The 20856-nt window shown below is 38.3% G+C and overlaps 4 protein-coding genes and 1 long non-coding RNA gene across 8 annotated transcripts in view; 1 reads left to right on the top strand and 4 right to left on the bottom strand.

The window, feature by feature from the left end:
* The window catches only part of LOC148181583 (uncharacterized), a 108419-nt gene that overhangs the window by 29091 nt on the left and 58472 nt on the right, over window positions 1-20856 (bottom strand). For all 4 annotated transcript variants that reach the window (XM_088050072.1, XM_088050069.1, XM_088050070.1 and 1 more), the window contains exon 3: window positions 4140-4398. In XM_088050072.1, coding sequence (XP_087906198.1) covers window positions 4140-4398 — 259 coding nt within the window. The remainder of the gene's footprint in view (window positions 1-4139; window positions 4399-20856) is intronic.
* LOC148181589 (uncharacterized) lies at window positions 6565-7371 on the bottom strand. Its single transcript, XM_088049566.1, has 2 exons — window positions 7278-7371; window positions 6565-7231 (listed from the first exon to the last, which is right to left on the bottom strand). Coding segments are annotated over exons 1-2 (669 nt in total). The 5' UTR covers window positions 7280-7371.
* LOC148181588 (uncharacterized) lies at window positions 9991-10574 on the bottom strand. Its single transcript, XM_088047577.1, has 2 exons — window positions 10484-10574; window positions 9991-10437 (listed from the first exon to the last, which is right to left on the bottom strand). Coding segments are annotated over exons 1-2 (324 nt in total). The 5' UTR covers window positions 10486-10574; the 3' UTR covers window positions 9991-10115.
* Window positions 12019-12548, bottom strand: LOC148181587 (uncharacterized). Its single transcript, XM_088044298.1, has 2 exons — window positions 12439-12548; window positions 12019-12389 (listed from the first exon to the last, which is right to left on the bottom strand). Coding segments are annotated over exons 1-2 (324 nt in total). The 5' UTR covers window positions 12441-12548; the 3' UTR covers window positions 12019-12067.
* LOC148181586 (uncharacterized) lies at window positions 19102-19838 on the top strand. The gene is made up of 2 exons (XR_015770248.1): window positions 19102-19440; window positions 19488-19838. It is a non-coding gene; the product is annotated as an uncharacterized LOC148181586 (long non-coding RNA).

Below are 20856 nucleotides of genomic sequence, written 5' to 3'. Positions count from 1 at the left end.
TGTACAAGAGATTACAAAATTTCGTGTTTATCAACGCCGATCGACACGAGTGTCTCATTAACCTGGAATTAATGTAACGTGGAAACTATCTGTCAGAGGTACCCACAGACGAGATTCCGAATGCATTAACTATATTAAATCTGCGAATTTCATCTCTTCACGCCATGATGAATTAGAGTACTTGCCAACAGATTCAAAGAAACTACACGACTTTACTTAATTAATTTCACGAAGCTGAGAGAAGGTTACAACACCTGACGCAACGTCGATAAAAGACGAGATGGATGACCGATTGATGGTGTCCGCACAAGAGAAAATAAAAGCGATACAAGCGGACGGACGATAAATAATACACACGAACGGCCGAAATGGAAAGTGACAGGAAAACTTCCGGCCACTCAGCGCTACTGGAAAAGTTTTAATTCTGCCGGCGCATCATTGCTTTCCAAATTAACAATTCAAGGTGGAAATTTTAAGAACACCGCCACTGATCTTACATGGCTCGTTATTTGCGGCGTTGTTAATTTAACGTCCCCGCTGTGGTCGTAAACCGCCCTCGGTCTTTCCTCGACCTCTCCGGAATCTCCACATTGTCCCCGGCAAAGGTCTTTGAAGCTTTTTGGCATTTTAGGTCCGATTGTAACGCTTCACGTAATTCAACGATCACGATTCGCGATTTGGTTCACGCATCAAGCGACACGCAGCATTGTAATCGATTAGTACAGCTCGAACTCAAAAGAAAGACAATTCACCAACGAAAACTAAATATTCCGCGTGGTCGAGCGTGAACTCAAACAGCCAAAGAGAGACCGTGAGTTGTGTTAAAATGTGATTTTATAACTATTAGATGGTGCCTTGTACATTTTTGAGGGCAGTAAAGTCGAATTTATGGCACGCGTTGGAGCGGTCGGACGCTTTTCGCGGAACTGACAGTCGAAATGGGGCGGGTTTAATGCTATTTAACGGATAACTGTATCATCTTGGGGGTTTTTTTTCAAAAGAACGGGCGGAGATGGCGGTATTTTTTACGCAGATTTGTCGTGCACATATCCAGGAACAAGTGTCGATTTTTTTCTTCCCGGAGCGCGGTTTATTACAAGATTCTCCGACGTATTTTATGCGAAATTCGATTAACAGTGTACATTTTTTGTCTCGTCATTCGTAATAATGGAACTGTGCAAGCTATTTGCCAAGATTACAAAGCACATATTTGATGAATCTCCTCTCGTATTTGTTCTCTAGTAATTGGAAAAAATTGCATTCGGCGAAAAACGATTTTAATTAAATTTATTTAATCGGAGCTCGTCTGAAAAATAAACCTGCGAAAGTTTATCTTTTTACAATAACGAAGTGAACAAAAGATTTGCTTTATGTGCTGGAATTTCACGGTTTTATGAGTGCTTTGAGTTGTTCAGTTCGTTTACTTTGTGTGATTTTAGTATTTTTTAATTGCAGCTGGATAATGAAAGTTGTCTCGTACAAATTTTGAAATTTGATATAATTAGCCGGAAGCTTCCGAGCGCTAATTAATTCCATGTTATTGTTGATATTTTATTGCCAATCGCTGGCCTTTCAATTTTCAATTTAAACAATTTGAATTATGATTCGGCCTGTCTCATCTATTCGATATTCGTTTCGGACATTTCCTGTAATTTATTGCGTTTTTCCGCAATTATTTATTAACGGAATGGCTTGTTTGTTTGCTTGATTTATTTATTTGAATTGTTTATTCCTAGCCTATGTAATCCGCGCTTTATTTATGTCCATCGGCTAAAATCCCATTGCTCTATTCGGCACATTTGCGTCCCCAAATTATGACACTTATTAGCGCCAAATTGTGTTTTAGTGCTGGAAAACAACGCCGCTTCGATTCTAGGAGATTTCCGGGATAAACAAGCTTAGCCGAATGGGATAATCGGAATGTTTAAAACGGACACTCAAACTTGTTTAAAGAGATAAAAACAGCGTTGTATTGATCGACTTTTCGCTCAACTTTAAATACTGTTCATTTCTGGTAGCCGGTTTAAGCTCCGGATTTCGTTTGTAATGCACAGTTTTTAATCGGTCCTTTTTCGATCCAAACAGCTGGGATGAGAAACACACTGTAAAAACAGACCACAGACTTTGGGACTTGGAGTTCAGACGCCATAAAAAATAATGAAATTTGCGCTTTGTTAAATAAAGTGAATAAGCGCCCCAACTTAAAAGCTTTTAAACTTTATCTTTAATCTTTAATGGATTTTCTATTTTCTCCAAAACTCATATGATGCCCTCCCCGTTGCCAACTTTGCTTTTAAAGAATTTGAATCGAACTACAATTATTTCATTACCAACTGTGCCCTGCCAAATTTTAATTAAAGTTTGTCCCCGAAAATAGTTATAAGCTCGTTGTGCTCTCCGAAGCCCACTTTTAAGCACCCCATCGGGCTTCCGTTTTCGCCCCTGATAACTGCGAATCAGCCCATTCCAAACTTAATAACACGACAATAATCGAGGTTAAGTAGTGAGTTAAGTCGTACTAAACTGGCCATTTCGTTGTGGTCGGCGTTAACGAGCGCCGTCCATCGATCGACCTTATGCAGATCTTGGCGGCGCTGCCGGCTCAGACACACATTTTTGAATCTGGAACGAATTTAATTGTGCCCTGGAGGTCGCTCGGTGCGAGTTTGTTTCCAATTTAAACTTGTAATGAGAAACATTTTATTAAAGTTTTTGATCAGAATTCAATGGAATCACCTAAAACAAGAACGGAAAGTTAAGAATGCAAATTGGGAAGAGGAAGCAGCTTCCTGAAAAATGAAATCCGGAAATCTAATTTTGGGAGACAAAGGCGACGAGAGCGACCCCTTCCCGACGTGGAAATATTAAATTAGTCCAATATGAGAAGACAAATCGACAAAAACTCAATAAGTTGAGATCGCCATGCGGAAAACAAATTGGGCCGTAGTTTATCGCTGCGGCGGGAGGAGGCATTTCCCCAGAAATGCGCGGCGATGTGGGCACATCTACCCTGCTTCCACGTTATAAAATATACCATATTCGCGTTATCTTTTTATCTGCGCGAATCTCGCCATCCCTTAAGCCGGCCCTGAACGTATTTCCGTTTTACGAGCGTGTGGCTTTATCAAGGCGGCGGCATTCCGCCGTAATGCATCCCGTTCACGCACGCCACTGTGCTTTACGACTATAGAAACCAGATGTCGCACTCGACGCACCACTTCACCAGAGGAACAATTTACTACAACATTAGTCTTGGGGGCTCACCGCCATTCGCCCGATGGAAATTAACGTGGGGGCTTCATTACGGGGGCTTAAGATGGTTCAAAAGTTCGCTCTAATGAGGAGATTCCAGGTAAATGTTTGTCTGACTAAGGACGTTACGATGCTACCGTTCAAGAGCTGTTCAACTTCTCAATGAGGATTTACCGAGCTGGAAATGTGGGCATTAAATTTACAATAAATAGAAAGACTGATGCATTAGACGTAGAAGAGATCCTCGCGAGGAATTATGTACGTTTCGGCGTAGTTAAGACGTTTCCCCGCTGAAGTTGGTAACTAGGGGAAATGTTCCTAGATTGGGGAAAGTTTCAGGGAGTTCTTTTGTTATTTCGGCCCAAATCGCCGTCATTTCCCACACGATAAACAAAGATTAGAGTACATCGAAGGCCCAACTGCTCCCTTCCTCTGAAACTTTTTAAGCTCTAACGTGCCGCATCGATATCGTTCCGCCTCCAAATTAATCCGACCCTTTCTCCTCTATTTTAATTAAATTTTTTTGTCGATGGCGACGTGATGAAGACATAAATTTCCCCATCGTTCGCGCCTTTTCACTTCGGGAGTTGTTGTGGATAAAATTCGAGTTGGAGCGCAATTTTCAGCATAAAACTTTGCACAGTGCTTGAAAGTGTACAATAGATCATTATATTGTTTGCCTCTGCCATCTCGAAGGACTTCGCTTTATGTGTTGTTCTTTATTTTTGCGAGTTGCAGAAAACTTTATCAAACAGATAAGGATTTCAGACACTCTCGCGGGGCGAAATTCCATCGCATAACTCCACGTTATCTACTTGGAGGAGATTTTAGGGACGATGTAAACAAGATGTTCCTGTCCCGGCGCATCCACCATTTAATGTGCTTACCTGAGTTGGCGGTGCCGGTGCCGAGCAGCACGTCGATGCTGCCATCGGAGAGGATGTCCGTGTCCTGGTACGAGATGGAGAACGTAGCATCGTCCTGCAGCCTGGCCAGCATCGCTGCAAGACTGGACCGATCCAAGTCGTCGGATTCTTTGAGCTGTAGAGTGACGTTCCCGTCGGCGGCGGTGCTGTACATGAAAACCGCGTGACCCCCAGAGTACGGCTGCAACGGCAGGCGCACGCCAGCCAGTTCGTGGACACCCTGTAAGCAAAACAAACAGTCAAATACTCATCGCTCTATTTTTCAATTTGGCGCATATGCACACCCGCAGTCATCTCCATGTACTTTATGAAAATAAAATGGCGTTTGTTGCGAGAAGACGGTCGTGAAAGTCGTGTAAGTGCTGCACCATGGTGTGAATCATCCCCTAGGAGGCATAAAAGGGAAAATATGAGATAATAAACACGGCGGCCGTAGCACTTTTATCTGGGCGTTTCTTCCACGTCCATGGAGAGTAATGACGATATCGCCGGGGGCAGTCTAATCAAATCGGTCGAGAGCCGATGCGAGAAATAGAGGGCAGCCCTCATGCGACATATTTATCCTGCTTTGGAGGGATTCGGGGACGGCGAGGCTCGTGCCACATAAATCCGTTCTGTATTTGATTTTGCATCATAATGGATATTGATGTCGGCGGTGGATACGCTCTCGACGATTACCATAGATCTAAATCTGGACGTGCAGGGATCACACCCGAGAGGGAAAAAAATTCCGAATGCGATAAACAAGGTCACAAACGAACCATTTTTTACCGACTGGACCCACAATAAATTCATTTCAATTTTCAGCAAACTCAAAAAGAATAGGGAAGTCGTCCGCTGTTTGTTATTCTGATATGAAATGTTTCCAACACTCCGCTCTGACTTCATTTCCGCCATATCCACAAAGCGAAATAGTCCGTAATTATTCGAAAATATGCTCAAAACGACCCAACTACCTGGCTGTCTCTGAATTTTATATTTAAACCGTACTGCTATTCTTTAATAAAAGATGTGCACTTTGCATAAAATCCTCCGTGTCTGGGATCCTTATTGCGAATTCCCTCGGACTTTATTCCACTTGTGTCGTAATTTCCATTATAATGAACGTTACGATAACAGTGAATTGTGGTCGGCACATAATTAATAAAAACCATTCTCCTTGCAACCAAACGAAAAAACCTCAAGTAATTATCACCGTAACGACTCGCTCCGCCTTTTTATGAATGAGCTTCGCCTCTTTCGTTTGTTTAGTACTTCCACCATGATAAAGATCAAAGACATAAATAACAGTCTAACGGTACAATTCGGGTGTTCCACAAGAGAGCGTCCCGAATCCGAGTCGGTCGTTCTAGTGCGTTCGCAGCTGTTTTTCTTATCCCGTGGGGTGGTGCTCCTGGCGAAATTGCTTTTCACAATTAACAAAAACAATAATCAGGGGAGTTTTAGTCACGTAATGGCCGAGTTGGTGGTCGTATTGCTTGTGCGTTGTAGTGAACTGTGTTTTATGGCCGTGGCATTTCGCCGGGTTAAAATTAGATTACAGCTCGTATGTTTGTGTTTAATTGAACTGGAATATTGAAATGTTCTTGCCTCGGGTCAGTGCTGCAGCTTTATTAACCGTGGCTTTCATTGCTGTATTTTATGCATTGCCTTATTACCTTTGTTTTAATTGAAATTTAGAGAGGCGCAAGCCGAAATCAAAACTTTCCGGGGATGGTTCAAATCCGAAGAAATTATGGCCACACTGAGTGCCTCTCAAAAACGCGCTTCTTCTCCGCCGACGCTTTAATTACGAAAGACACGAGCCCGGAAATTTGCATAAGACTTTAGTAGATGGCGGCTGAGGCAATATTCGACCCCATGTGGGTCTGAATTAATCTTTGTAATGTTTGCTTTGTCTATGCGCCCAGGTAATAAACCGGGCGCCATCAACGTATCTATTACGCTTAACTTACTTAGCCTGTTCTTATTTTCGCAATTTTATGTGCATGGAATTCAAACACAATCCGTTATTTGCCGGCACAAAATGGAAAGCGTACAGATCCTGAAAAATTATGCTGACATGTCAACGTTTTGTAATTAAAAGCTCTTGTACTACACAGCAATGACCGTAACAGCTGATATCCGTTAAGGCTATAACGAAAAAACTAGAGCATGTTGCCAGCTGTGCACTGTTTGCATATTAATTATCCGGTTCGTGCTGGACGGACAAATGTCATTAAAATTATTCCAGCCCTGGAAAAATAAACAACGGGACACGGAAAATCGGGGATTTTACACGAATTAATGAAAGAGGAGGTCGCGCAGAAAGCAGAAAACGCGCGGTAGAAATTCGGGTCCAACAATAAACTCCAGCTTTACAGTTTTAATGTTTATTGTAACCAACTTAAGAGTGTTTTTTTCTATTTTCTAAACATTTAATGGTCTGATACGCCGCCTCTTGCATAACCGCCTGAAGGATATTGCAGTGATAACAGCTGCTGTCAAAGTCGTTGCACGTCAACACAAGCGTAGACTTAAGTTGCGCGTCCATATCTTTAGGGGTGCAAAAGGTTAAAGTTCGTTTTGATTTCGGTCTCGGCTGTGGGGGAGGATTTTGGTCTAAAAACGAGCACTCCACCGAGCTTTTATTGTATAAATTGAAAGCAAACTTCGAGATGTAATTCGCCCGGTTGTTACTTAACGCGACACATTTAAATTTCTCTGAAAGTACATTTTTATCAGCGTTTTTCCCCTGTCCTAAACACAGAAAAGATAAATCGGGTGATTGTTCGTCCCATTCTTTCATGTTTTCGCAAGCCCACCGCGACACCTCCTCCCCGTCCGCGTATTTCGTGCACCAAGTGCCGGTTTGATCCTTCAGTACGGTGCCGGAACATTCACATTTCGACGCCCTCTTCAGATTGCAGGGCATTATGTGGTTTAGATTGGGTGCCACACACTGGGAACCGTTTTCATTATATTCGACTTTATATCCGTCCAAGCATTCACAATTCTGGATGGAGTTGGGACGGACCAAATCCAAGCACAACACTAGGATCGTTAGACGAAACCTTTAAAAAATCTATTAGAGGACGAAAGGCGAACTGAGAGACTCACATTGTGTTGAAAATGCGGACGTCGATACGAGAGTGAGTGACGAACTGAAGATTGAAGAGGTCGAGGTGATGGTACTGTTAGGCTGAGGAACCGTAAAGTCGCTGCGTAGCTCGGGGCAATTGATAAAAACCAATCAATTTTGCGTGGAATTAACAGTGTTATTTTAAACCCTAAACTAAACATGACTATTTATTTTTGGTTTTACGTTAAACCAAACGTTCCATTATAATAATAGTCATTTAACTGCAGTTTGGCGTTCATTTAACTGAATAGTGTCGAAATGGATAATGTATGTTGCTGCAGATGTTCCGCTTCCCGCTCGTTCATAAGCAATTCCATTTTTTGCTAGCTAAACCGCGAAATTAGTGCCAAACTTGAAATTAAATACTCCAAGTTTTAATAGGAGCGTTTACTACTCAGCATATTCGCTTTCGACGTCGTCAGCGCCGTAACAAATAATCAACGAAATAACAAACTTCCCTAACTCGCATGAATATTCAGGAACTTGTAGTCTGCCTAATCCATCAAGATCTTGAGGAACGTCGTTGCTGTGATAAACACAAACTCTGGAGACACTCCGTCGGCAAATAGCGCATTCGCATAATTCAATTATAATAACCCGTGCGGAAATTAGCGGCCGCTACTGCCAACGTTTCCATTAGAAGTGACCGACGTCGCACATAAATCTCAATATAAGATGCAGGCACACTAAACGCCTTAAGGGTAACGTTAGCGCTCCCTGAGAGGGTCTAATCCCTTCTATCATTACAGAGACCGTCCAAGCGGTAAATCTTGACCGGGTATTCCGGTTCAGATCTTTTCCGCATTAGAACGAGACGAACAACGAAAAGAAGACGTAAAGGATCTAAAAATGATTAAAGATGTGCCGATTCAAAGCGATGCGTGACGCTTAACCAGAGGTGGCGCCACTGTCGGCCTCTCACTAATGCCAGCGGAGTTCGCGACTATTTATACCGCAAATCAAGGCAGCACGGTTAGTTCTTGAAAAATATATCGTGTCGACGTTCAAAAAGAATTAGTTGTCGCTCTTCCCCGACGTTTCCTGTTGGTTCAAAAGGAAATAGAAAAAGAAGGAGTTGTTTGTAAGGGAAACTGAAAATATGTCAAACGCTGCATCCGTTTGTTACGAATCGCTAACCATCATTCAACTCGAATATTAATAGTTCTGGTCTGACACCCGACGCTCTACATAAATATACCGAGTGCGAAAAGAGCAGGAACATTTGTCATGAAAGATTTAGGAAATTATTCGCAATTCGACTTGTCTTTGGCTGAAATGACGGAGGGCGTGCGAAAGTGGAGCAATAAGAAACGGAGGATGGCTACTATATGTCTCGTACACTTCCTGTAGTTATTTAGGGTCAGCACTCAAAGATGCAGTTTTCTTTTATCTAGTTCGTTTTTTCTATAAATTTCCTCCGCGTACTCAAGTGTGCAGGGCTTTGGAATGTCTCACGTCCAATCAAACCTAACAAATTTGACAGTTGGGATCGTTCCGATCAGACTTTCCTTTGTCTAGTCCCATCTGCACGTTCCTAATGTTGCCCCTCATTTTCCTTGGAAAATACGCCCGGACGTAAACGGAGAACAAGTCGTAAAAAGTGACACTAAAGTTTCCGTGCACCAGCAAATAAATTGACGTATGAAATGTCAATCTCAGAAATGGGATATATCATATATATCGCAGCCTATTTTATAGTAGACTTACGTGGGCCGTTTCGACTTTACGACCGCAGAGACCGAACGCCATTCGAGAAGACGCCTTAATAAAAAAGTTTTCTTTTAAAAGTGGCGATTTTGTTAATTTTCGTGTCCGGAAGATTCGATGCGCCGACGAGAAAAAAATTCCATTATGTAAATGCGCAGTTAATGGAACATCTTCGTTTTTTTTTTGGATCCGGGAAAACTTTCTTCCACTGCGAATAAGAATAATAAAAAGTGCGACAATCAACACGACGCTGAGAGAAAAGTTTGCGTCTTAATTGTTTTTGTTTGTCATGCAAATGGGGCGGCGCTGGGGGCGTTTTGGGACGACAGGCAGGTCAACAACACATCCACAAATGCCAACGTCATTCTCTCAACAAATCAGTAGCTCGACACCACCAGAAACTACTTAATTAACTGAACGAAATAAATGTCGTATAGATGGCGCCAGTGTATGCTTGTAACCACCACATGCTGCCCGCGGCATTGTTAAGTAGCCATGGTACGATTTTTCAAAATTTGATACGTTTTGATATTGATTATTCAGTTTAGGGAAATCTAAGACCGATGCGAAACGAACACTTCGAGTATTTACATTTAAGCGAATGCAATAACAAATAGGAGATTATTAATGAGATATTTCGAACTGGTTGAAACTGGTAATTTGAGTTTGAAATTGAAACTAGTTTCGACACAGTTGCTATTAATTGAAGTCTGTTAATGGGGTGTTTGTTTCATGGAGTCTGAAGAAGTATTTGCGCTATTGTTTGAAAATGAACGGAATTAACAGGACGCTTGCAAAGTTAAAATGAGTAAGTACTCGTGGGGCGGTCTTAGTCACATCTCGGATAATTTTATTAGTTTAAAAATAACATGTTGATTGTTTTGATTTCAAATTATCTTTTTGCACTTTTATGTGTTGAGTAAATATTTATGAGACATATCTGTGGTAAACTGAAGATGAAAAATTATATTTAAATAACAAAAGTTTTGTTTTGTAGTAAGTATATTTAAGAAATTAACAAAAAATATTTGTAAATATTGATATTTCGATAAAAACTTGTATAAAATATGCTTCTAGTAACTTGTCAGTTGACTAAGGTTCTTGGCCATCTAATCATAGATAGCATACTGTGGATATTTTCGGAAATACTCAACAAACTCCTGTTTATTTTGACACCAACGTTCAGTCTGCAGATCGACTTTCAGACAATCTGTTGTTCCTAAAGCCATGTTGATCGTTTTTCCATCCTTCAGGCATTTGCAAATCGGAGGTTTATCTTCATTGCATCCGAAATTTCGAATGTTTTCGCCTCCTTTACAATAATAACCGCTTTCGCCTTTCTCTGGTGTAAAATTCTCCCAACATTTACAATCCTCTGCCTTATCGACAGCAGCAACAACCGCCACAAAAAAGCACAAAACTATGAACTTCCTAGAAAATGATACCAGTAAAATAAAATCAAAAATTCGTCACTTACATATTTCTAATTAACTTATCTTGTTGCAATAATGTGTTGTTTTTCACAACCTGATATTAATAACGATCTCAAGACGGCGCGTCGTGCTTTTATTTATCATAAGACGGAAAGGCCTTGACAGTGAGACATGCTCACAATTGACGAGTTGTTTTCTTGGTTTTGTTGGGTGGAAAATTATAAAGAAATTGGCTGGGTGACTGTAACCTCGTGGATTCAATATCCATAACCGATTGGGATTTAAATTACGAAATAAAATTAAATTGATGGTTTTCAAAGATTTATTGAAGAATAATACTTCGAGACCATTTATGTTTGAATTAATTTATTTTTAATTCACAACTAACTTTTAAATCGACTTTTTCTCACACTTTTTATGAACCGTTTTTTTAACTTAACTTTTCCATTATTGGATTAAAGTTAATTTATTTCAATCTTCCAAAAAACCGTCACCCCGTCACGGAAGGCAGATCTTGTGTGACATGGAAATGTAATTTTTTTTTTAATTTCGAATAATTTGAGCTTTAACTGTTGATATAACGTTATATTGCATTCGTGTTTAAGTTACGTTTTAGCCACTTACGAATATTAAACGCTTGAGCTACGTTTTCGCGTTTAAACATTCTGGTGTGCATAAAACGTTGTCTACAATAAATATCTATATCCCAACTTTCCTTTAGAGAATTTTGTATAGGCGCCAAATTTAAAATGCGACTCTGTGATTAATCGTTCCGCGGAGCGAGCTACAAAATGCAATTCCTGCGGAATGTCCAACAAGAACTGTCACATTTGTCAAATTGTCACCAGATTGTAGGAGCATCAGCAATAAACTTATTTTTGTTATTTTCAGTGTAGATTTGCAGGTATTTTATAGTTTAATGGTTTTCATACGATTACGAAAAAATTGTCATTTGCTTGTGCCGCCATCTATTGATCAAAATTTACTTGTATCCATTACAGGTATCTAACTTATCCTTTTTAAATCCCGCTAATTTGTAAATTTTTCCTTTGTAAAAATCAGTTAATTTTTTTAAGAAATGTCAGTAATCTGACATTGAATAACAATTTGGAAAAATGATAATAATCCATTCGTTTTTTAATTGATTCATTTTCCATGGGTAATTAGATGGGAAATTTATTTGAACACCCGTTATCTGAAGTGAACAGAAGTGATGATTTTAAAGGTAAACAATATAAAGTTGACATTTTAATTTTGATTTTTATAGCGAGTAAAGATGACATAAGAGTCACTTTGATAGGAGTGAAATTTTGTTAGATTTTACGCATATTTGCGCCGATTTAACTTAAATTCAAACCGTAGAATCTGTTTAAAAACTCTTTAACATAATTGTTAGAACGGTTACTTAAAGTGTTTATCGTTAAATTTTGCATTTTGAGCAAATATAAAAGAAAATCTTGTTTCTTATTAATATGTTATACCATTTTAAAACTTGTTGCAAAAATTGCGTTTTTAGAACGTTCTCTCTTTCTTCCGTTTTACTTAACTTACAAAATTAAATTTAAAATTTAAAATTAAATTGAAAGGTAAATACGGGACTTTATTAAACAATACAAGTGGTTACAGTACTAATCATAGATGGCATGTTGCGGATATTTCTTGAAATACTCAACAAACTCCTGTTTATTTTGACACCAACGTCCATTCTGAAGATCAACACTCAGACAATTTGTCTCTCCTAAATCCAAATCGATCGATTGTCCATTCTTCAGACATTTGCAAATAGGAGGTTTATCTTCGCCGCATCCGAAAATCCGGTGGTTCTTGTCACCTCTACAATAATAACCGCCTTCGCCTTTCTCCGGTTTAAAATCCTCCCAACATTTACAATCCTCTGCCTTATCGACAGCAGCAACAACCGCCACAAAAAGACACAAAACGATGAACTTCCTACAAAATACTTCCAGAGTAAAAAGAAAACCAAAAACTCACCACTTACATGTTCCTTCTTTAACTGATCTTGTTGCAACAGAGTGTTGTTTTTCACAACCCGATATTAATAACACATCTAAACAAGGCGTGTCGTGGTTTTATTTATCATCTTACTGAAAAGCCTTGACAGTGAGACATTATTGCAATTGACGAGTGGTTTTCTGGGTTTAGTTGGACTGAAAATCGAATAGAAATTGGCTGAGCGATTGTAACCTCGGGACTCATTATCCATAATCGATTGGTAATTACGAAATAAAATAAATAAATCGGTTTCAAACATTTCCAGTCTTTTATTTTTAGTTGAACAATGTTTATTCAGTTTGGAAATTGATGTTTTTTTCCTTTTCATGACAGAAGAGGCGCATGAAAATTTTATTAGATGCTTTTGATGATGGCGAATTGGTAATAAATGGAGGAATTATTGATGCACTTACGCTAGAATACACAGTCAAAGGAGATTTATGGCTTACGGGCCTATTAATAGATACAGGAATGGTAGTAATGTTTCATTCAGGATTATACATAGTGTATCAACGACGACTCATTTTTTTAATTTCTGGATTTATTTTAGCAATATTGACTGTTCTGTTTATAAGTTTTTTCATGTGAGAAGAACCGAATGAAAATTTTATGGGCACTTTTGATGGCGAATTGGTCATAAATGCAGAAATTATTGGCGCACTTACGCTAGAATGCACAGTCAAAGAGGATTTATTGGTTTTGGATGGGAATATTTACTAACAAATTAGTTGTAGAAGTGTTCTATATAGCTTCATCTTTATAGACTCGTAACGAGAGGTCTCTTTTTACGTTCGTGGAAGCAGCAAATTCAATTATTTCATCTGCGCATTGTTCCTCTAAAAACATATCCCATGAATTACATATTTTTGTGTTGTATTAGTTAAAACAGATAAATAATTTCAGCTCGCTTCGTGTTTCCAACTTCATTACTTCCACTGTTTGTTGAATGATAATTAAACTTTTAATTGTTGATTATTTAACATTCCATTGGACGTAAAATGTAAATATGTTGCATAATTGGATGGCATAAATAAATATAAACGTGTAGATAGATAATTACCATTTAGTAAGAATCATAAACGGCGGTGGAGAAGCAATTTAAGTTTGCTTCACAAATAAGCTACATATCGACCGGAATAGATTTACATACATATTTTTTTCAAAAAAATTGAATTTTTGAATACGGAATATGTAAGACCGAATTCTTAGTAAATCGAGTGCAAGAAAAACAATTGCGCAAACCGCATCTTTCTATCTGACGTAGTCCCGGATATATTGTACACTAATTTGTCCGGAGCTTCAAAATGTTTGCTCTCTGACGGCAACCCAAAACTTCAAATGTCTCTAATTTGATTATTTGTTGACGTTGCTTAAAAAATTGCAGTTTTGGATTCAGCGTGAACATTTGTGTTAAATGAGTCCAAAAATTTTGAGTTTCTTTACAAATAAACGAAACATTGATCAAAATCTGTTTTCATGGGGTAAATTTTATTTTTTTTTTTCGAAGCGAAAACGCCGTTTAATGCCTTTGAGTTTACATCAATCGAGAGAACAGCTCGAAATCTATCAACTGGTCAAATTTGAAATCGATCGGACAAATAGTTCACGAGTTTTGGCCAAAAAACAAACAAAAAATTTAAAAATTTTCATCGATTAAGTCGGATTTTTTTTCGCGAAAAAGTCGACCATCGAAAGTTGGTTATTTGAGGGGGAATTCTAAAGGAAAATGAGCCGAGAAAAACGACGGAGCAAACCGTTTCTTTAGCTTTAAAAATTTGAAAAATGAAAATCAACTATCAGAAATCTTGATCGCCTATAACTTAGTTACTTGTTGTCGGATATAAATTTCAAGCCTAGATTTGGAATCTGCGTAAAATTCTGCGAAAAATGAGCTATAAAAACGCAAGTTTACTTTGACATAGTTTTATTCGAGCATTTGATCCAAAAAACTCCAACTTTCGACTTTTTGAAAATCTAAGAACGATTTCTTAGCTAAAAAAATCACGAGAAAAACGATGGCGAAAACCGTTTTTTTCGATCTTTTGTAGTTTTTGAGATATTGAGCACAGATTGTTCCGAACCTTCAAAAATTTGGCCCTCTGACGACTATCCAAAAATTTAAAAGGCGATTACTAAGTTATTTATTGACACACGTTAAAAATTCACCCGGTTTTTAAATCAGCGTGACATTCTGCGTAAAATGAGCCCAAATAAGTTGAGTTTGCTTCAAAAATAAACAAGACATTGATCAAAAACTGTTTTAAAAAAGTTTTTTTAGAGTGATTTTTATTTTTTTTCATCGAGTTAAAACGACGTTTAATACCTCTGAGTACCTCTGAGTTGTGCATCAATCGAAAGAGCAGCTCAAAATCTATCAACTCAAAATCTCAGATCAGTAGCTCAAATAGTTTACAAGTGGCGGCCAAAAAAACAAAAAATTCAAAAAATTTCATTGATTGAATCAAATTTTTTTTTGCAAAAAAATCGACCAGTAAATTTTGGGTATTTGAGGATGAATTCTAAAGGAAAAAAGCACGTGAAAACTTTCTTTTTATCTGTTGTAGTTTCGAAGATATCAAGCATGAAAAATTTGAAAAATAAAAATTAACTATCCAAAACTTTAAATGGCCACAACATTTGTTGTCGTACGTGGATTTTAAGCCTAGATTTGGAATCTGTACGAAATTCTGCGTAAAATGAGCGCTAATAATTCAAGTTTGTCCAAAAAATAAGCCAGATAACGACCGAAATAGATTCACATTCAGAATTTTGTCGAAAAAAACGAATTTTTGAATCCGGGGTAAGTAACCGCGGATTCTCATTAGAAAAAATGTCAAAAAAATCTGTTGAAGTTCAGGTAAATAGAATGAAAATTTAAAAATAAAATCTATCAAACCAAAAGATCCGGGATGTGTAAGAAATTGCGTGAAATTCTGCTTGAAATGAGTAGCAATAAGTTAATAAAGAGCCCTTCATTAAAAAGACTATTTTAAGCATATTTTCAATTAAAATAACCGAATATCCGATTCTCTTTTCTTTTCACCCCCAAAACCGTGATCTGTTATCTCGTTCCGTTTGTCCCATCTGTCACTTTCCGATCCGCCGAGTAATCGTATCCGTAAAATCAGCAACAATACAACCAATTCATTTTCATTTCGAAGGATTTCATCTCTTTGTCCACCTTTTTTTCAAGCAAACCTCGCGATCGAAATGTTATTAAAAACGTGTTTCGTCCCAAACATGTTAATTACGGCGTAATTTGGATGTCTCTTCGAATCCGACGCGTTATTATATTCTCTGCTATCTCGACGCTTGTTATTCGCGTTGCGACGTAATAAAAACAGGACACGTTCTCCGATTACGGCGTGTTTCATATTTAAACGAGACGTCAAAAGTTGTACTAAAACTGTGCCTTGTGCTAATTCCATTATGTCTTGTTCAAACATTCTAGCAAAAGTGCCGTTAGGTGTCGGCTTGTAAGATGCACGGCTGTTGTTTGTTGTTTTTGCGTAGTTATGAGACGTGAAAGCTTCGCTTTAATTAATACCAGGAAATGGAAATGAAATGTTTATTCCTTGTGTAAATACAGAGGATGGCGAATATGAAGAAGACTAATTCAATTAAGTAATGAGATTTTGATGGAAGGGCAAAAATGCCCCGATAACGGCACCGAGAAGAAAACGAAATACCGTTATCCCGATTATCTTCCTTCTATTTCGCGTTTGAAGTAACCGTCTAAATTGACTTAATGGGCGCTGGATATTTACGAGCCGCACTTTAAACTTTCCTTGCTCATTTGCCGCGTCCAAACTATCCCGTTGTAGCTGTGGGACTGGGATTTTTTTACAAAATTTCGAAAGTTTTTCTCTCCTTTAACAAGCTTTGCGACTAAATCTCCCGAAAAATCAACCCAACTCCGGCGATGAATAATTCATAAAAACATTGAAGATACAAGAGAAACTTTGCAAAGAATCGTACAAGTTCTCCAAGTCCTGAAAAGGATTCGTTCCGGAGCGTCGCTGAAAAATACGAAAATACTCTCAGTCGACATGAAAAATTGTTTCGCCATTGTTTTTAAAACTAAATGTGTGTGAAAGTACTCTGGAACGACGCCAGGGTTGCGTATTAAGACGCATAATATCGCTGTGTTGTTACATTAGTCTGTGGCTAATTTTGTTTGAAATTTATACACCTGTTCGGAGGAATCCAACTTTTTCTAGATTGATGCCAATTGCTGTGTGCGCTCATTCATTCCTTTACACTGTTGCATTACACAGATGTTGTTATTGTAAGTTTTTGTAACATTTTCAATTTCTGAAATCATTTTTCAGGCTTTCAGCGGAATTAAGCTGCGCATACACGATTTTCCTAATCGATGAATTGGTGGCTGCATAACTTTCCAAGCACATAAAATCTAAGCAAGCGGCTTCTTTTATGGACGAGAAAAAAGTGGTCGTAAAGTGCGTCCTTTGCCCTAGTTGCGGGCAATATAATATGCACTTAAAACTGTTTTATTGAAACTACTATCAAACTTTCCCGCAGCTCATTTTGTTGAACCTCACTCTCATTTTGTTGCAATGAAATTCTCGGATCCGCTTGATCAAAGTTGTCAACTTTAATCGTAATTGCAACTATATTCCCAAAAGCTGTCATTTTTTCGATTTCCAAACATTACATTCGTTAATTCCCATTTGATTGGTGCAATTCAGCGTTTGTCGGGTTCACTTTTCCATTTTAACCAATACGGTGTCGAACACACGAAATTTTCCGGTTTAACTGATTTATGATTTTTTTTTTGGCGCTGTTCGTTTGTAGAGCGTTGGCGGCTCAAGTCCCCGCCATTAACTTTAATTATGTCTGTAAAATAAATATGATGGGGTGCTCAGTTTTATTGTCGACGTCGTCAAACACATCCCGTCGAGCAAACATTTTCGCATCGCCTTAACGAGATTCCGTTCTCAACATGATATTGTAATATTTTCGTTAAGCTCCTCTCCGTCCGTAAAAATATAAAATCAGGCGTCTCCGGAACGATGTGGAGATATTTTTTCGCAGGAAATTTATTACGCTCCATCAAAACTTGAGAGAAAATGGATCATTATATGTAAATTTCAAATGACGTTCTCTTGTTCCTCTTATCACGTAATATTTTTACATCCCAGAGACGAATTCTGATTGTTGCTCTAAAGATCCGTGCGCGTTATCTCAGCCGGGCCGGTAATATAGATAACGATAAAGGGTATTTCGACATAACCGCCCCCTAATTAAACGGCAAAGTTTCACGCTCTCCCTCCAAAGACATTAATCTCTATTCACAGCTTTATGCCTCTAAACAGTAAACACCTAAGAGGGTGCAGTAATAAACTCCGAACAAGAATTTTTTCCCCGGATTCCAGAATACATTTCAAAGATGTAAGTGATCGGATGAAGAATTTCGCTCAGTTGTTGCATTTTTCTCTAGTTAATTAGAAATTCTTTGGAGAAAGCGTGCGAGGGAAGCATGTCATAAGAGGGTGGGAAATTCGCCCTGATTATTGTTTTAGATCCTCGGTTCCCCCAATTTGTTCGCCGCCCCCTTCCCCAATCAAAAGATAAAATCTCGTACCTTTCTTCGTTCCATTACTTGATTATTTTCTTTTCTTCCTCAACGACGTATTGCGTTATTCGGCGGCGGCGTTATAAACGACTTAGGCGTTCTCATTCATTACTGCTCACGCGAGCCACCCCTAAATATGCAATCAGCTCATTAAACCCCCTGACAAGCCGTCACTTTACCGGAGGCCTTCAACACGCGACAAACACGCCACTTGTTGGATGCGCTCCCAATTTTCGAATATTTTCCAACAGGTCACATCTTTTTTTTGCGGGGAAATCTGATAAAGAGAGGCAATTATTTTAATTACGACGCAGGGTTAACTGGTGCCCTCTAGCGGTTGAAAATTCATACATGGATGAACACAAAAATTTACACAAATTCGCTAATTAACATACTTTCGGTAAAGTTGTTTTCAGGAAAAATCAACGTTCTCGTTTTGTTTGCTTTGGGTTTTGTAGCGAAATTATTAGCGAAATAGATGAATAGACAATTAACTTCGCCTTCAGGCTTGGCTTTTAACAACGCGTCTTCGATGTAGAAATGTGAAGCCCCCTACTCTAATTAGTCGCATTCCGAAAAATGCCCCATTGTACTCGGAGATTCACAGATTTTAATTAAGCTGTGTTTACTTCCGGATCGATTTCACAACAAATCCACCAGAGGGCGCAAATTGGAGAACACGTCTAAGGTCACTAGATCAAATTGTCTGTTTTATAAGGTACCGCTGTTAGTGACAAAAAGAAAGACAACGATATCTTCTGTCTATCTCTACATGCGCACTAAATTTAAATGTTGTTTGTGTGGACACATTGCTTTATGAACTGTCAATTCTTGTCAAATATCGTTTGTAATAAAATGGTTTGAATGTGCGATTTCTCAACACGAATCGTTATGGTGTATTTGTTTCCTCCGCCGTAAGTTAATACTATTTGACGTTTTATGTACGACGACTTTCCACAAATTTCTGAAAACTCCAAATAGAAGGTAGATGGAAGCCCTATCGAAGCCGACAATCATTGTGACATTGGTTAAGCAGTACGTATTGGAGGAATACTAAAGTTGGTTTTTGTATATGAACCCTTGAGTACTTTTTATAAGGTTATGGAATTTTGTACCTGTTAGTTTACGAATTCCGTGAACTAAATTTAAATAATGTTCCCCCAATTTGTCTTCAATCGCTTTTGTGTTTCAATAGCCCCAATACCAACATGAACTTCTTGCATTCAGGCGAATAACTCGTTCATCTTATTGTTAATATGAGTTGAAAATCAAATCTATGGGCAAGAAAATGGAAGAAGGAAGGCCACTCACATGTGGTACATCACAAAACCTGCGTTATGGACAGAAATATTATTTCAAATGCCTAAAACACAAGCAATGATATTGTAAAGTGTAAGTATAACGGCCTCAACGGTAAACGTTCTCAAACTGTGTTGTAGGACCAACTGACTGGTATCCTTAATGTAACAGCGGGGCCTCATAAACTAGCAGGTGGACAAGACACATCACTTGAACAGTGCAGATACACAGTCTCATGAGGAAGACACACCATCGCTTTCAACATCAGCGGCAGAAGATGGTTGGTTTGAAGCCGCTGCTACTTCCTCATAATGAATGTGAAAACTGAAAATGCAATCGGACATGAAATATACATAAGATATGCAAAACTGGTTCTATAGTTTAATGTGGCGTACGAAGGTCCTTAAACGCATTCAAATGGTCTCCTGTAGAGTTAAAAATAGATGTAATTTTGTATTTCAGGGTGATTTAAGTAAATAATTTTAACATAACCTTAATATTTGTTCTTGATATTCATTTTGTTGCAGTTGTTTTGCATAAACTCATTCAAGATCTTAAACATGTCTACTTCTTCAAACTTGTAAATTCTTTCTTCTTAATAGCCCCTTTAAAATATCTCATGTACTTCATTTTCTGCTCATGTACTTGCTACTTCCATTTGTGCAATGCTTTCTCTCAGTTACTTTAACATCTCATCATTGTTACTACATCGTCGGGAGAAGCTACAATATAATCAGTGCTAATAGCATATTCTAATTAGGGCGTTACTGCATACAAGTCGAATCGTTGGAGATTAGAAAAGACAGTGCTTGAAGTCCGAGACCGTTTCTGAGTGTTGCACCTCCTTAACGTGCTAAAATGGAATCGGTTCTAATGTCGGTTCGCTCACCTCTTACGTATTCACATAGTCTGTTATAATGTTGGAACCAATTTTCTTTTTGTACCCACGGTTTATTTAAGTGTATTTTAAACAAATAAATTTAAGATAACCTTACATTTTGTCAATGACAAATTTTACGTCAACAATTTTATGACAATTCCCCAGAATCTTGCGTCTCGTTCTAACCCATTGATTTATGGACTATGTCTGTCTCTCTTGAATTGCGCACTGAAAACTAACAGCGGTACCTTATAAAACAGACAATTTGATCTAGTGACCTTAAACACGTCCCGGAAGTACCCGGAATATAAGTCAATAAGTCGGTTATGAACATTTGGTAAGTGCTGATAAAGTAAACTTATCGAGACTCAAACTTCAATAAATCCATGGATTCAGGAAGTAGTTGCTCTAAATTTTAATATTCCACTTGAAATACGACACTTTTAATCTGTCACAGTGTACGGAAAGTTTGTGATATAGAACTAAGAATAAGAGTTCTATTATTTGCATGGAGGGAGAGTTTTATAGTAGCTACTTCAATGAAGTTGGAGTTAAGTTGGTAGTATATGATCGAAGAGGGTTGGGGTACTTTATGACACTTTTTATGTGAGGAAGGAGGTGGGTGATTC

The sequence above is a fragment of the Gnatocerus cornutus genome, chromosome 1, assembly GCF_029298725.1.
Source record: "Gnatocerus cornutus isolate USDA-ARS CGAHR chromosome 1, icGnaCorn1.1, whole genome shotgun sequence".
Taxonomy (NCBI): Eukaryota; Metazoa; Arthropoda; class Insecta; order Coleoptera; family Tenebrionidae; genus Gnatocerus; species Gnatocerus cornutus.
This window is presented reverse-complemented; position numbering and strand designations above follow the sequence as displayed.